Source organism: Nerophis lumbriciformis, linkage group LG30, assembly GCF_033978685.3.
Source record: "Nerophis lumbriciformis linkage group LG30, RoL_Nlum_v2.1, whole genome shotgun sequence".
NCBI lineage: Eukaryota > Metazoa > Chordata > Actinopteri > Syngnathiformes > Syngnathidae > Nerophis > Nerophis lumbriciformis.
The window spans coordinates 15,276,411-15,293,459 of NC_084577.2; the positions used below are offsets into that span (position 1 = coordinate 15,276,411).

The 17,049-nt window shown below is 40.5% G+C and overlaps 1 protein-coding gene across 3 annotated transcripts in view; it reads left to right on the forward strand.

Moving 5' to 3' along the window:
• The window catches only part of ankrd13b (ankyrin repeat domain 13B), a 157,119-nt gene that overhangs the window by 81,098 nt on the left and 58,972 nt on the right, over positions 1 to 17,049 (forward strand). For all 3 annotated transcript variants that reach the window (XR_009810570.1, XM_061925624.1, XM_061925625.1), the window contains one exon: positions 3,995 to 4,130. Coding sequence is in view for 2 of the 3 variants with exons in the window: in XM_061925624.1 (XP_061781608.1) it covers positions 3,995 to 4,130 (136 nt within the window). In the remaining variant the exon portion in view is untranslated. The remainder of the gene's footprint in view (positions 1 to 3,994; positions 4,131 to 17,049) is intronic.

Below are 17,049 nucleotides of genomic sequence, written 5' to 3' on the forward strand. Positions count from 1 at the left end.
TGTTCGATAAACTCGACAGTGTCAAGTTGAAACAGATGGACACAAACTCTGTTGAACAGGAATTGAACTCACGTGATGCCACAAATCGGAAGTGAAATTTTCAATTTTCAAAAGCTTTAAGACTGTACAATACATCATCTCAAAAACACTTGACTTAGATGTTTTCTAGTTGTTTCTTCTACAAGTCTTATTTTGGGGAAAATATTTTACAGATTTTTGAGAAATATTAAATGTTGTACTTTTTAAATTCCCCATACCTTTGAGACTATACAATATATCCTCTCAAAAAACAAATTTCTCTGATGCTAATATGCATGTTTATACTGACGATACAATTATTTTATTGCTCTGGATCATCTGTTGAACAGGCTGTCAATGTCCCTGCAGAAAGCTTTTGTCGCTGTGCAGAATTCACTTATTGACTTAAAACTGGTTCTCAATGCTGACAAGACAAAACGTATGCTGTTTTCCAAACATAGGAAAGTGCCTCAAACTCCCCCGGTAGTGTCCACTCTTGAAGGGAATGTCATAGAACTGGTGCATGAATATAAATACCTTGGTGTTTTGATTGATGACTCTCTCACTTTTAAACCTTTTATTGATCAACTGGTAAAGAAACTAAAACTTAAATTGTTTAGTTTTTTTCCGTAATAAGAGATGTTTTTCTTTAGATTAAAAAAAAAGCGCCTTGTCTCTGCCACATTTCTACCGTATTTTTTTGGAATATATGGTGCGACTTATACTCAGGAGCGACTTATGTGTGAAATTATTAACACATTACCGTAAAATATCAAATAATATTATTTAGCTCATTCACGTAAGAGACTAGACGTATAAGATTCCATGGGATTTAGTGATTAGGAGTGACAGATTGTTTGGTAAACGTATAGCCTGTTCTATATGTTATAGTTATTTGAATGACTCTTACCAATCCACTTCAATCCACTTTATTTATATAGCACATTCAAACAACAAAAGGTTTCCAAAGTGCTGCACAACAATATAAAAACAATATTCAAATATTATCCTTAGCTCCACCATAATGTGTTATGTTAACATACCAGGCACGTTCTCAGTTGGTTATTTATGCGTCATATAACGTACACTTATTCAGCCTGTTGTTCACTATTCTTTATTTATTTTAAATTGCCTTTCAAATGTCTATTCTTGGTGTTGGGTTTTATCAAATAAATTTCCCCAAAAAATGTGACTTATACTCCAGTGCGACTTATATACCGTATTTTTCGGCATATAAGTCGCACCGGAGTATAAGACGCACCTGCCGAAAATGCATAATAAAGAAGGAAAAAAACATTATGCAACTTTCATAAACTATGAAAAAAACTGCGACTTATAGTCCGAAAAATACGGTATGTTTTTTCCCTTCTTTATTATGCATTTTCGGCCGGTGCGACTTATACTCCGGAGCGACTTATGCTCCGAAGAATGCGGTATCTGTGCTAGATTATGGTGATCTTTTTTATATGAATGCTACTCATTCCTGTCTTCAGATGGTGGACTGTGTTTACCATGCTTCTTTGACTGTAGAGTCTTGACACACCACTGTGACTTGTACTCTCGGGTGGGATGGCCCTCTCTGTCCACTAGGAGACAGTGTCTGTGGTAGATGTTTATTTACAAGGCTCTTCTGGAACTATTGCCCGAATACATTTGTGCATTGATTTCACAGAGAAGTACAAACTCTTATGCACTGAGATCCAACGATCAGCTGTTGCTCTCTGTCCCTTTTGCTCGCACTGAGCTAGGGAAAAAACCTTTCGTCTCTGCAGCTCCTTGTGCTTGGAACATGCTACAAAGAGACTGGACGCTGACTGAATTTTTATCCTCAAATTATTATAAATCTAAACTGAGAGCATTTGAAGGAGACTCGGTTATCTGTAACTCTTTTACTTGATGTCCATCCTGTCATTTTAATGTGTAAAGTGAATGTAATTTTTTGTGTAACTCTGCTGCCTCTTGGGCAGGACTCCCCTGAAAAATAGGTTTTTAATCTCAATGGGATTTTTTCCTGGTTAAATAAAGGTAAATGAAAATATATGTACATGACTTATAGATAGTGTGTAATTGTTTCTACTATAAGTTTTATTTTTGGGGAACAATATTTGACACATTTTTGAGGAATATTTAAAATGTTCTTTGCACGCAGTTTAGCGCATGGTATTTGGATCTTAGTAGATCAGGCCCACAGTGTATAAAAGATGTTTGGACACCTGTAATGTAGGGCTGGGCGATATGGCCTCTTTTTAATATCTCAATATTTTTAGGCCATGTCACGATACACGATATATATCTCGATATTTTGCCTTAGTCTTGAATGAACACTTGATGCATATAATCACACCGGTATAATGATTCTATGTGTCTACATTAAAACATTCTTGTTCATACTGCATTAATATATGCTCTCATGCAGAGAGGGACATCACAACTAAGTCAAATGACCAAAAGTGTATTTATTAAACAGTTATTAAGCAGTGGCACAAACATTCATGTCATTTCAAAACAGAAAGTGCAAGATTGTCAGAGACATTTTAAAACAAGCTATGAGTGCACTTTTGTGCATGATGTCACTAAGATGACATATCAAAACAACACTAAATTAAAGTGCACTTTTTGTACAGAACGCCACTACAATCGTTTAAAACAAATAAAGTGCACTTTTGTGCATGATGTCACACATATTTCAATAACTGTCAAATAAAAATGAGCTGCATAATAGGAAATCAAATAGTGTATGTCCTTCGCTATGTGGTAGGTTCCTGCGGACGTTATCTACTTCTGTTGTTGACTATTTTTTTTCATACGGTGTTGATGTGGAAATGGTTGCCTCGGCATTTTGTTGGTGTGGCACCGAATGGAGATGTTGACATGCGGAGTAAGCACTCTTCATTCTCCAGCAGGTGCCTTTTCAAATGATGCTACATATTAGCAGTAATGCTACTTTTTGTAGCAACGCTTTTGCCCCACACTTGACAAATTACGATTGTCTGTTCGACATATTCCCACTTGAAGCCAAACCACCGCCCGACAATGAACCCCCTGCTGTTTTTCTTGGTAGTTAATTCTTCCTTCATTTGTTACCAGATTCGCACCTTCTTTCTCTCGTATAACCACTCGCACCACAGCTAACGTTACCCATGCCGCTACCTCTCTGCTCCGTGAGGGCGTTTACGTATGTGACGTATGTAAGAAGGTGAGCTTTCTGTCTGTGAGAAGGAGAGACAACAAAGAGTAGGAAGAGCCTGTAGTGTAATGCCCGCAGCTAAAAGCAACTGCGTGAGAACGTATACTCGAATATCACAATATAGTCATTTTCTATATCGCACAGAGACAAACCCTACTCTAATGTACATGGTGTAGATGTAGGACATTCTCTTTTTTGAACATGTTTCTTTTCTTTAGTGATGTACTGTATTCACTTCATTCCAAGCATTTTCTTTGTTATAAATATGGTTTTGAAAGAGCCTTTGGGATAGTGTTTACAAATGGCTAATGTGATGAGACTAACAGACAAGGGTCACAATGGCATAAAACTAAAAATAGCAAGCTTGAAGAGCTTTAAAGTACAGAGTAGTATTAGTCTGTGTGTGTGTCGCAACAAAGAGAAAACCAACGTGGGCTATTTTGTGGTGTATTATATTTAGATTGTTCTGAGAAGAGAAAATGAAACGATGCTCAAGTTTGGATAAGAGGCGTTATTGAAAAGTGCTGTAACACAGTACTTTGTTTCATGCAGTTACAGCCCTAAAATAAGCCATAAGCAACCAGCAACATTGGAGTGCCGACTGCCGACAGGTCAATTAGCACCTGTCACCCTCTCCACCTCCCTGCTGCCAACTTTCTTTTATATTTGCCTTTTCCTGACACATACTTGTGGGAGGCATGCTATTATGACTCCAGATATAATCTCATATCCTACAGTATGTCATACATCATCATCATGTAACTGTGCTTTTTTTTTTTTATTAACCAGACTGATCTAGAGTCCCTGGACCCCCGTGGTAGGACCCCTCTGCACCTGGCTGTCACACTGGCCCACCTGGACTGTGCCAGAGTCTTGTTAGAGCATGGAGCTGATGTCAGCAAGGAGAACCGCAACGGCTGGACTGGTGAGTGTGTGTGTTTATATTTATTTATATGTGCATAATTTTGTACTGGGGCTCGAGTCCTCAAGAGCTAACATGGAGTATTATGACCCTCTTAAGCACATCCTTATCCAATACCGTACCTTGTTGACTATTATTGCGCTCCCCAGCACAATATGAGATCAACATGATATACAGTCGTGGTCAAAAGTTTACATACACTTGTGAAGGACTTAATGTCATGGCTGTCTTGAGTTTCCAATAATTTCTACAACTCTTATTTTTTTGTGATAGAGTGATGGCTATATCAGGCTATAATTAAGGTTTTAGAATGGCCTTCCCAAAGTCCTGACTTAAACGTGTGGACAATGCTGAAGAAACAAGTCCATGTCAGAAAACCAACAAATTCAGCTGAACTCCACCAATTTTGTCAAGAGGAGTGGTCAAAAATTCAACCAGAAGCTTGTGGATGGCTACCAAAAGCGCCTTATTGCAGTGAAACTTGCCAAGGGACATGTAACCAAATATTAACATTACTTTTGACCCAGCAGATTTGGTCACATTTTCAGTAGACCAATAATAAATTCATAAAAGAACCAAACTTCATGAATGTTTTTTGTGACCAACAAGTATGTGCTCCAATCACTCTATCACAAAAAAATAAGGGTTGTAGAAATTATTGAAAACTCAAGATTCAAGATTCAAGATTGTTTATTGTCATATGCACAGTTAAACACACAGTTTTCCGTACAATGAAAATCTTACTTTGCTAGTCCACCCTTCAACAAGTCACACGGTACTTCGCTAAAAAATAAAAGATAAAAATAAAAATGTATATACAATGCACAGTAAGTAACATAACATTATTGCACATTCTGATTGACAGTCAACAGTATAGGTGACATTTGGTCACAACAGCAGTTAAAGTGTCTTTAGTGCTCAAAGGTGAAAAGTGTCTACAGTGATGGTTCACAGTTCGGGGGTGGTCATGGTAGCTGTCTTTTGTTAAAAAAGACACAAGTAAAACGGGGGGGGGGAGCTAGCATTCACAAGTTAGCATTCACAAGCCTGAAGGCCTGTGGGTAGAAACTGTTTGTCAGTCTCGTAGTCCTGGATTTCAGGCTCCTGTATCGCCTGCCTGATGGTAGGAGGCTGAAGAGACTGTGCTGGGGGTGTGTACTGTCCTTTATGATGTTGTGTGCTCTCCTGGTGGCCCTGGTAGAGTACATGTCCTGTAGTGAGGGGAAGGCTGCTCCTGATATGTACTGAGCAGTTTTAATCACTCGCTGGAGTGCCTTCCTGTCCTTAGCAGTGCAGTTTCCATACCAGACCGTGATTGAGTTGGTAAGTACACTCTCAACCGTACTTCTATAGAAGTTGCTGAGAATTTTGGGTGGCATGCCAAATTTTCTCAGCCTTCTTAGGAAGTACAGTCGCTGCTGGGCTTTCTTTATTGTTTGTTGGGTGTTGTGATCCCAGGTGAGGTCCTCGCTGATGTGGGTCCCGAGGAACTTAAAGGTTTCCACCCTGTCCACCTTTGTCCCCCCCTATGTACAGAGGTGTGTAGTGAAGTGAAGTGTGAAGTGAATTACATTTATATAGCGCTTTTTCTCAAGTGACTCAAAGCGCTTTACATAGTGAAACCCAATATCTAAGTTACATTTAAACCAGTGTGGGTGGCACTGGGAGCAGTTGGGTAAAGTGTCTTGCCCAAGGACACAACGGCAGTGACTAGGATGGCGGAGGCAGGGATCGAACCTGCAACCCTCAAGTTGCTGGCACGGCCGCTCTACCAACCGAGCTATACCGTACCGTGGGTACTCCTTCTCCGTGGGTCAATAATCATCTCCTTGGTCTTGTCTGTGTTCAAGGAGAGATTATTATCCTGACACCAGGCCACCAGTTCCGCTACCTCTCTTCTGTACGCTGCCTCAGCTCCCCCGGTGATCAGTCCGACGACCGAAGTATCATCTGCAAACTTGATGATACTGGTGTTGTTCTGGGAGGCCACACAGTCGTGTGTGAAGAGGGTGTACAATAGGGGGCTCAGCACACAGCCTTGGGGGGTCCCTATGCTTAGAACTAGAGCTCAAGACAGCCATGACATTATGTTCTTTACAAGTGTATGTCAACTTTTGACCACGACTGTATGTTGCCGTGGACAATATATCTCTTTAGTGATTTTCAATGTATTGGTGGAAGGATCTCTACAATACAACATACGATGTGTTTACACCAGGTTTTGCAAAATTTGGAATTTCAATTAAATGTATTTGAATAGTTTTTATTTGAATAGAATTAGCTCCACCACACAGTGAGTTTAATTTGAATTGAAATGTGAGTTACAGGAAGTGTAATTTAATTCGAAGAAGTTTGTTGTATCCAATTAATTAACAGGAAGAATTTGTCAAATTTAACAAAGTATTTGGCCTAAATACTAAACAATTATTTAAAAACACTTAAGGTAAACACAAATTTCCTCATTTTCCATAATTTGAAAGTATAGAATAGCTATGACTTTTAGTTTCATACTACATAATTGGCTAAAGTCCTAGCGAGCTACCAATTAGAAGGCTAGCAAAAAAGCGGCAAGTAATAATACACTGTAAAAAAAATAAATTTGTAAAATTCACTGTGCTTTTTTATACCGAATGACTGTGAATTGAAAAACATTACCACTGTTACTTTTACGGAAAAATTCTGGCAACTGAGCGCACAGTTTTTTACTGTAAAATCACGAGATGTTGTTTTTACAGTGCATTACTTAAAAGGAAAAACAGTGCCACTGTTATTCTTCTTGCTATAGGGGACAGTCTCTATTTTATTTTACTAAGGTATTTGTTGTAATTCCACGGCCTACTCGGAACTCAGGCCAAAGTCTGAATCTGGAAAAAAAAAAAATACAACAATTTTAACTGTAAAAAATAAGATTTGAATCTGGGGAAAAAAAAGCTCAAATATCAAAATATAAGAAAGTGAATCATTTCAATAAATGATTTATTCAAAACAATTTAAACAACAAGAATCATGATTATACTCAATTGTGTACACTTATTTTTGTTTTCAATCTACAGATATATGTTTCAAAAGTCAACATCGAAACTTTATTTTTCAATTTAAAATTATATTTTTTAAGTACAAAACCTTTGACTGTAATTTAGCTCCATCACTGCGCTGCAATGGCATACGATGGAGATAGAGTACTCCGTCGTATGTGTGTTAACATATTTGACATTGGCAGAAATATAAATATTATACATGTTTATTCAGCAACGTAATTTTATAAGTTCATAAGTGATGGATGACTTGAGGGGCTGATTAAAATGAATGCAATTGATTTGTTTTGGTGTCTGCTTTTTCTCTGCTATAGCTTCTATATGAAACAGTACGTTGCAACATGCATTTTCTTGCATCTTGATCATTTCAGCGCATCATCGTATCGCAGTTGTTTTTGTCGCAAGCGGGGCCCCTCCGAGAGCGCACTTTTGGCATGCTAAAAACAGGTTCTGTTGTCTAGATTGCGCTTCTATGAAGGCCAGGCAAAGGTAGTAAAGATTATATCAAAACACCTCAGGTGGAGGAGCACAAGTGAGAATTTTGTCATGAATGTGGAAGAAAATGAGTGTCTCCATGGTGAGAGTCTGTAGTACACACACAATTGTCTTTTAAATATCAATCATCAATCAATCAATCTTTATTTATATAGCCCTAAATCACAAGTGTCTCAAAGGGCTGCACAAGCCACAACGACATCCTCGGTACAAAGCCCACATACGGGCAAGGAAAACTCACCCCAGTGGGACGTCGATGTGAATGACTATGAGAAACCTTGGAGAGGACCGCATATGTGGGTAACCCCCCCCCCTCTAGGGGAGACCGAAAGCAATGGATGTCGAGTGGGTCTGACATAATATTGTGAGAGTCCAGTCCATAGTGGATCCAACATAATAGTAAGAGTCCAGTCCATAGTGGGGCCAGCAGGACACCATCCCGAGCGTAGACGGGTCAGCAGCGTAGAGATGTTCCCAGCCGATGCACAGGCGAGCGGTCCACCCCGGGTCCCGACTCTGGACAGCCAGCACTTCATCCATGGCCACCGGACCTGTGCCCCCCCCCCCCTCAAGGAAAAGGGGAGCAGAGGAGAAAAGAAAAGAAACGGCAGATCAACTGGTCTAACAGGGGGGCTATTTAAAGGCTAGAGTATACAAATGAGTTTTAAGATGGGACTTAAATGCTTCTACTGAGATAGCATCTCTAATTGTTACCGGGAGGGCATTCCATAGTACTGGAGCCCCAATAGAAAACGCTCTATAGCCCGCAGACTTTTTTTGGGCTCTGGGAATCACTAATAAGCCGGAGTTCTTTGAACGCAGATTTCTTGCCGGGACATATGGTACAATGCAATCGACAAGATAGGACGGCGCTAGACCGTGTAGTATTTTATACGTAAGTAGTAAAACCTTAAAGTCACATCTTAAGTGCACAGGAAGCCAGTGCAGGTGAGCCAGTATAGGCGTAATATGATCAAACTTTCTTGTTCTTGTCAAAAGTCTAGCAGCCGCATTTTGTACCAACTGTAATTTTTTAATGCTAGACATAGGGAGACCCGAAAATAATACGTTACAGTAGTCGAGACGAGACGTAACGAACGCATGAATAATGATCTCAGCGTCGCTAGTGGATAAAATAGAACGAATTTTAGCGATATTACGGAGATGGAAGAAGGCCGTTTTAGTAACACTCTTAATGTGTGATTCAAACGAGAGAGTTGGGTCGAAGATAATACCCAGATTCTTTACTGATTCGCCTTGTGTAATTGTTTGGTTGTCAAATGTTAAGGTGGTATTATTAAATAAATGTCGGTGTTTAGCAGGACCGATAATCAGCATTTCCGTTTTCTTGGCGTTGAGTTGCAAGAAGTTAGCGGACATCCATTGTTTAATTTCATTAAGACACGCCTCCAGCTGACTACAATCCGGCGTGTTGGTCAGCTTTAGGGGCATGTAGAGTTGGGTGTCATCAGCATAACAATGAAAGCTAACACCGTATTTGCGTATGATGTCGCCTAGCGGCAGCATGTAAATACTAAAGAGTGCAGGGCCAAGAACCGAACCCTGAGGAACGCCGCACGTTACCTTAACATAGTCCGAGGTCACATTATTATGGGAGACGCATTGCATCCTGTCAGTAAGATAAGAGTTAAACCACGACAAAGCTAAGTCTGACATACCAATACGTGTTTTGATACGCTCTAATAAAATATTATGATCGACGGTATCGAAAGCAGCGCTAAGATCAAGAAGCAGCAACATAGATGACGCATCAGAATCCATCGTTAGCAGTAGATCATTAGTCATTTTTGCGAGGGCTGTCTCCGTAGAGTGATTTGCCCTGAAACCGGATTGAAAAGGTTCACAGAGATTGTTAGACACTAAGTGTTCATTTAGCTGCTGTGCGACAATTTTTTCGAGGATTTTCGAAATAAAGGGAAGGTGGGACACCGGTCGGTAGTTTACCATGAGGTCAGGATCGAGGTTAGGTCTTTTGAGCAGAGGATGAATAACCGCTTTCTTGAATGCTAGGGGAACAGTGCCAGAGGAAAGTGATAAGTTTATAATATTTAGCACTGATGGACCTAATAATACAAAAATCTCCTTGATAAGTTTCCCAGGAAGTGGGTCAAGTAAACATGTTGTTTGTTTTATCCCACTTACACGCTGTAATAGTTCCTCTAATGTTATTTCATCAAAAAGAGAGAGACTATTTTGTATTGCAGTATCTGTCGTAGATACAGTTGTATCTGTGTTCATAGAACCCAGTTGTAGCTGGGATGCGTTGTCTTTAATCTCCTTTCTAATGAGTTCAATTTTCTTATTAAAGAAATTCATAAAGTCATCTGCCGAGTGGGTGGAGCTATTGGGAGGAGTCCCTTGTTGGGTTAGCGATGCTACTGTACTAAACAAAAATTTAGGGTCGTTTTTGTTGAGGCGGATGAGATTTGAGTAATACTTAGCTTTAGCTAAGGTAAGCATGCGTTTATACGATATTAAACTATCACTCCATGCTTGATGGAAAACCTCAAGCTTGGTCGCGCGCCATTTGCGTTCCAACTTTCTACATGATAATTTATGAGCTCTGGTTTCCTCTGTAAACCATGGGGTGCGCCTTTTAGGGGCCCTTTTTTGTTTTAGCGGTGCTATACTATCAATGGTTTTGCGCAGGGCATTGTCAAAGTTGTTAGTGAGGTTATCAATAGAGCCGACATAATTTGGGAATGGTGCCATTACCGAAGGCAGTAGGTCAGCAAGAGTCATCGTTGTGGCGGCATTAATGTTGCGGCTGCTATAGCAGTTATTATTATTATTAGTTTGTTGACAATGAGTCAGAACTTCGAATTTTATAAGGTAATGATCGGACATTACTTTAGTATACGGGAGTACCATAACTTTGGAGGTGGTGACACCCCTGACCAGCACTAGATCTATCGTATTGCCGTTGCGATGCGTAGGTTCATTTATTATTTGTGTAAGACCACAGCTATCAGTTATAGTCTGGAGCGCCACGCACTGAGGGTCCGATGGGGTATTCATATGGATATTAAAGTCCCCCATTATGATTATATTGTCTGCGTGCGTCACTAGATCAGCAACGAACTCTGAGAATTCATTAATAAAGTTCGAGTAGGGCCCTGGGGGGTGGTAGATAACAGCCATATCGAGAGGCAGCGGTGCGACAGACCTCATAGTAAGCACCTCAAACGATTTGTATTTATTATTTAGGTTAGGGGTAAGGTTAAAGTTTTCATTATATATTAGTGCGACCCCCCCACCCCTTTTAAGGGGACGGGCAATATGCGCATTCGTATAGTTAGGAGGAGATGCCTCATTTAGCGCAAAAAATTCGTCTGGTTTGAGCCAGGTTTCGCTAAGACCAATGACGTTAAGATTGTTGTCTCTAATGACCTCATTAACTAATAACGTTTTGGGAGACAATGATCTTATGTTTAAAAAGCCCATATTATAAGTATTGGGCTGTTTTGACGAGTTTTTGTTTAAATTATCCGTAGTAGAAATATTAATAATGTTGCGTTTATTATACGTAGTGCACTTTAAATAGTTTCGACCATATCTAGGAATTGATACGACGGGAATTTTCAGATTGTTTGCTTGATGCTGCGATCGACTGAACGCATCATGATTTGCCACCTCAGTAGAATGCATATCTACCCCGGACACATTCACAACAGAAAACACATTATGTGAGTTGTGTGTTATTCTAAGAAAATTGCTATGCGTACAGGAATTATCCAGCCTGGTGCTGGCTAGTTCTAGCTTAACTGACTCCTCACCCGGACTAGCAGGCTCTGTAATTGCCTGTGACCGGGCTTGCTCTAGTGTAGTTAGTCAAATGTGACTTAAACAGTAGTCTATATTCTTAGACAGGATGATGGCGCCTTCCTGGTTAGGGTGAAGGCCGTCCCTCATCAGCAAGCCTGGTTTGCCCCAGAAAGAGGGCCAATTATCAATAAACGTTAGTCCCTGTTGTCTACAGAAGCTAGCCAGCCACTTGTTAAGCGAGACTAATCTGCTATATCTCTCATCATTGCCTCTCGCAGGCAGGGGGCCAGAGACAATTACTCGATGCCTGGACATCTTTCTAGCGAGATCACAAGTCCTGGCTATGTTTCTCTTTGTAATCTCTGACTGTCTCATTCTAGTGTCATTGGAGCCAACGTGTACAACTATATTCGCATAACTAGTGGTGCGATTAGCCTGTCGTACGTGTTTACTAGGCCTGTTGCGAGTTAGCTCCCTAAGATTAGCCTCAATGTCAGGTGCTCGGGCCCCCGGGATGCACTTAATTGTGGCTGGTTTGCTAAGCTTTATGTTTCGGGTGATGGAGTCCCCTATGACTAAGGTGTGGTGCCCGGTAGACTGGGGTGTAGGACTAGCTAAAGAGCTAAATCTATTATGCGTCTCAACCGGTACACCGTAGCTTGTAGGCCGCTTAGGACTGCTACAGGCAGTCCTAAGCTAAATAGGGCAGTCTGCACCATTTATGCACTTGTCATCAATTGTATACACGGTTTTAGTAGATTAACCGCAACACGCATAAGAATAGTACACACAATCTTATAGTTTGCACACACTATTTAGCACATGCTGTTTAGATTTTAGTAGATCAGGCCCATAATGCGTACATAAGGTTCATAATTGCGAATAATTGTGAATTGTTAATCATAATATTTGTGAAATATGTAACAATCATGTATGGATTATAATGTTAAACTTAATTCTGGAATGCAACAAAATTATTAATTTGATTTTCTGTTCTACATCCGTAAATTTGAGTGCATTCTGCATCCTAGTTTAAACAGAGCTCATGATGTTATCAATTAATTGACTTTATATTACCACAAATGATTTCAGCTTAATTCGTTAGCGTAGTAACTAAATCCCTTCTTAGCCAGTTTCGAGTCACCCATACCAGCCACACCGCAAATGCCCATCTTACCCTCTAGTCCTCAACTGGTCGTCTTCCAAGAACACCAGTGTGAGGTGGGCACTGAAAGTATAAACCTGCGTAAATCGGCTGGGCCAGATGGCACACTGGGCAAGGTGCTTCGGGACTGTGCAGACCAGCTGGCAGGAGTACTGACAGGACTATTTAATTCATCCCCGGCACAAGCCCAAGTCCCGCCCTGTTTTAAGGCAGCCACTGTCATCCCAGTCCCCAAGAGGACAGCCATAAAAGACTTAGATTACAGACCAGTGGCCCTGACGTCTGTGGTGATGAAGTGTTTTGAAAGGTTTGTTCTCCAATATATCAAAACCTGCCTCCCCCAGAACTTTGCTCCAAACCAATTTGCATACAGGCCAAATCGGTCCACAGAGGACGCCATCGCCACTGCTCTTCGCTCAGCTGTGGAACATCTAGAACTCTCGAATACCTATGTCAGGATACTGTTCGTCGACTGCAGCACACCGTTCAATACCTTCGTCCTCGACATCTTAGTAAAAAAGCCGAGTTTCCTGGGTCTACACCCTCTTTATCTGTTCCTGGATTAAAAAAAAATCCTGACCAGGTCAAGGTGGGTCCAACTATGCTCCTCCACCGTCACTCAGCACTGTATGACTGTGTCCCCATTCATCTCTTGAACACCTTCATCAAGTTCGCCGACGACACCACAGTGGTGGGCCTGATGACGGAGGGTGATGGCAAGGTGGCGCAATAAGTACAACCTGAGGCTGAACACAACAAAGACCAATGAGATGGTCATTGAGTTTAGGAGACAGAGAGAAGAACATGCTCCACAAAATAATCAAAGTATGTACAAACCCCGTTTCCAAATGAGTTAGGAAATTGTATTAGATGTAAATATAAACGGAATACAAAGATTTGCAAATCATTTTAAACCCATATTCAGTTGAATATGCTTCAAAGACAACATATTTCATGTTCAAACTGATAAAAAAAAATTTTTTGTGCAAATAATCATTAACTTTAGAATTTGATGCCAGCAACACATGACAAAGAAGTTGGGAAAGGTGGCAAGTTGAGGAATGCTCATCAAACACTTATTTGGAACATCCCACAGGTGAACAGGTAAATTGGGAACAGGTGGGTGCCATGATTGGGTATAAAAGTAGATTCCATGAAATGCTCAGTCATTCACAAACAAGGATGGGGCGAGGGTCACCACTTTGTCAACAAATGCGTGAGCAAATTGTTGAACAGTTTAAGAAAAACCTTTGTCAACCAGCTATTGCAAGGAATTTAGGGATTTCACCATCTACGGTCCGTAATATCATCAAAGGGTTCAGAGAATCTGGAGAAATCACTGCACGTAAGCAGCTAAGCCAGTGACCTTCGATTCCTCAGGCTGTACCGCATCAACAAGCGACATCAGTGTGTAAAGGATATCACCACATGGGCTCAGGAACACTTCAGAAACCCACTGTCAGTAACTACAGTTGGTCGCTACATCTGTAAGTGCAAAATAAAACTCTCCTATGCAAGGCGAAAACCGTTTATCAACAACACCCAGAAACGCCGTAGGCTTCGCTGGGCCTGAGCTCATCTAAGATGGACTGATACAAAGTGGAAAAGTGTTCTGTGGTCTGACGAGTCCACATTTCAAATTGTTTTGGACACTGTGGACGTCGTGTCCTCCGGACCAAAGAGGAAAAGAACCATCCGGATTGTTATAGGCGCAAAGTTGAAAAGCCAGCATCTGTGATGGTATGGGGGTGTATTAGTGCCCAAGACATGGGTAACTTACACATCTGTGAAGGCGCCATTAATGCTGAAAGGTACATACAGGTTTTGGAGCAACATACGTTGCCATCCAAGCAACGTTACCATGGACGCCCCTGCTTATTTCAGCAAGACAATGCCAAGCCACGTGTTCATAGTAAAAGAGTGCGGCTACTAGACTGGCCTGCCTGTAGTCCAGACCTGTCTCCCATTGAAAATGTGTGGCGCATTATGAAGCCTAAAATACCACAACGGAGACCCCCGGACTGTTGAACAACTTAAGCTGTACATCAAGCAAGAATGGGAAAGAATTCCACCTGAGAAGCTTAAAAATGTGTCTCCTCAGTTCCCAAACGTTTACTGAGTGTTGTTAAAAGAAAAAGCCATGTAACACAGTGGTGAACATGCCCTTTCCCAACTACTTTGGCACGTGTTGCAGCCATGAAATTCTAAGTTAATTATTATTTGCAAAAAATAATAAAGTTTATGAGTTTGAACATCAAATATCTTATCTTTGTCGATTGAATATGGGTTGAAAAGGATTTGCAAATCATTGTATTCCGTTTATATTTACATCTAACACAATTTCCCAACTCATATGGAAACGGGGTTTGTAGTAAATGGAGGGGAGACTGTGGGCTCCTTTAAGTTCCTGGGAACTTAATTCTCGGAGGACCTCACATGGACTGCCAATACTTCAGCACTGGTCAAAAAGGCACAGCAGAGACTCCACTTCCTTTGTGTGCTACGGAGGAACCAACTTGAAGAGAAACTGCAGATATCTTTGTATCGGGCTACTGTAAAGAAAGTGCTAATGTACTGCGAAACTGTGTGGTTTCCTACCTGCTCAGCAGAAGACAGGAAGGCCCTGTAGAGGGTGACCAAGACAGCTTAGAAGATTACCTGCCGACCTCCACCCTCCCGAGAGGACATTGCTCGATCTCGAAAGTTTTGGCAGACAGCTCTCACCCTGGCCAGCACTTGTTCAACCTGCTACCATAAGAGCCAATATTTCAGTAACCAGAGGTGTGGACTCGAGTCACATGACTTGAGTCAGACTCGAGTCATGAATTTGATGACTTTAGACTCGACTTGACAAAATGTGAAGAGACTTGCAACTCGACTTAGACTTTAACATCAATGACTTGTGACTTCACTTGGACTTGAGCCTTTTGACTTGACATGACTTGACATGACTTGCCACTTTCCCCAAAATCCAAAGCTTAAAAAGTTATTTGGGAGCGCTCCGTATTTTTCATTTTCTTCGTCTGTCTATCAGCGTGTTATTCCTATCAGCTGGTGTGCTGTCAGTACAACAGCCAATCAAATTAGATTTACGTTGTTTTCATCACACAGCATTCATCCAATCAAATTGCAGGACAACCAATGAACAAGAGTTGTCCAACAACGTGCCAGTGATAAACAATTATGTTAAAGTTGGTTTCGATCGGGTATAAAAACTACGACTTGGTCAACAAAAAACGAATTGCGGTATGCAAATCATGCAGTTCGAATATTACAGACGGAGACGCAACAACTTCCAACTTCGTTCGACATTTGAAGTTGCACAAAGAAGGGTAAGTTTTGAATGTAAGATAACGTTTATTGGCTAAGTAACGTGACTTTTATTTGCTGTGTAGTTAAATCAGTGAGGCTGCAAACTCACTGCTAACGTTATAACCATAGACATCTTATAAGTAGACGCAGCATAGAGCGCTACTGCCTACTGGCGCAGACGAGGCGCGTGGCCGCCATCTTGGAGTGGTGATCCGCTCCACTCAGTGCAATTAATTTGGCAGGAGCAATGAACTGTCAGCGCATTTAATTCATTTTACCTCACTGAATACCACTGATTTTCACCCCCTTTTTTGTCATACGTGTAGCTATGATAACAGACACATGTTTTGGCGTGTTTTATTATTCATAGTTTGCTTAACAGTAATATAATATTCTTATACGCTATAAGTGACCAGACGTCCGAGATCAAAACTGGGAATATAATCCCAGAGAAGGGGGAAAAAAACGGTAATCTATTTTTAAATTGAAGAAACAATATGATTAGGTTATATATACATATGTGTGTATCCTACATAAACAATGTATGAATACATTAGATATCTATATATCTTAGGGACCTATAGACTGCATCTCTGTTGCTTCAGCAGCAGAGAGTTTATTCTGTCTTGACACTTTGTATTGATATTTTCTATTACATTCTTCCCTTAAATGATAATGTTTGCAGTGATTGTTTTATATGTATTATTTTATGTAAGTCGCTTTGGATAAAAGCGTCTGCCAAATACTTAAACATATATAAACACCTGAAAGTCTTCATATCAGCTAAAACCACCAATCTGTTTCACTGGATTCAGAATAAAACCAAATTCTGTTTAACCCAACAATGTTAGTATTTGAATATTGTTACTTGAAGACTGATTCCTGGTTACAATTATACTGTTAAGAAAGTATTGTCTTATACTTTGCCTAAAATGAGAATGCATCATAATCAGTGGCGGCTGGTGAATTTTGTTTTAGGTGGGGCTGAAAGTTTGTAAACCAAACCCCTGTAGGGGCGTCATCCTCCCCCAGAAGATTTCTTTGTGATTTTCACATACAAATATTGAAGATCTTTGATCCTTCTCAACTGTGTGGTAATATTATTTTCATAAAATACAACCAATAGTAC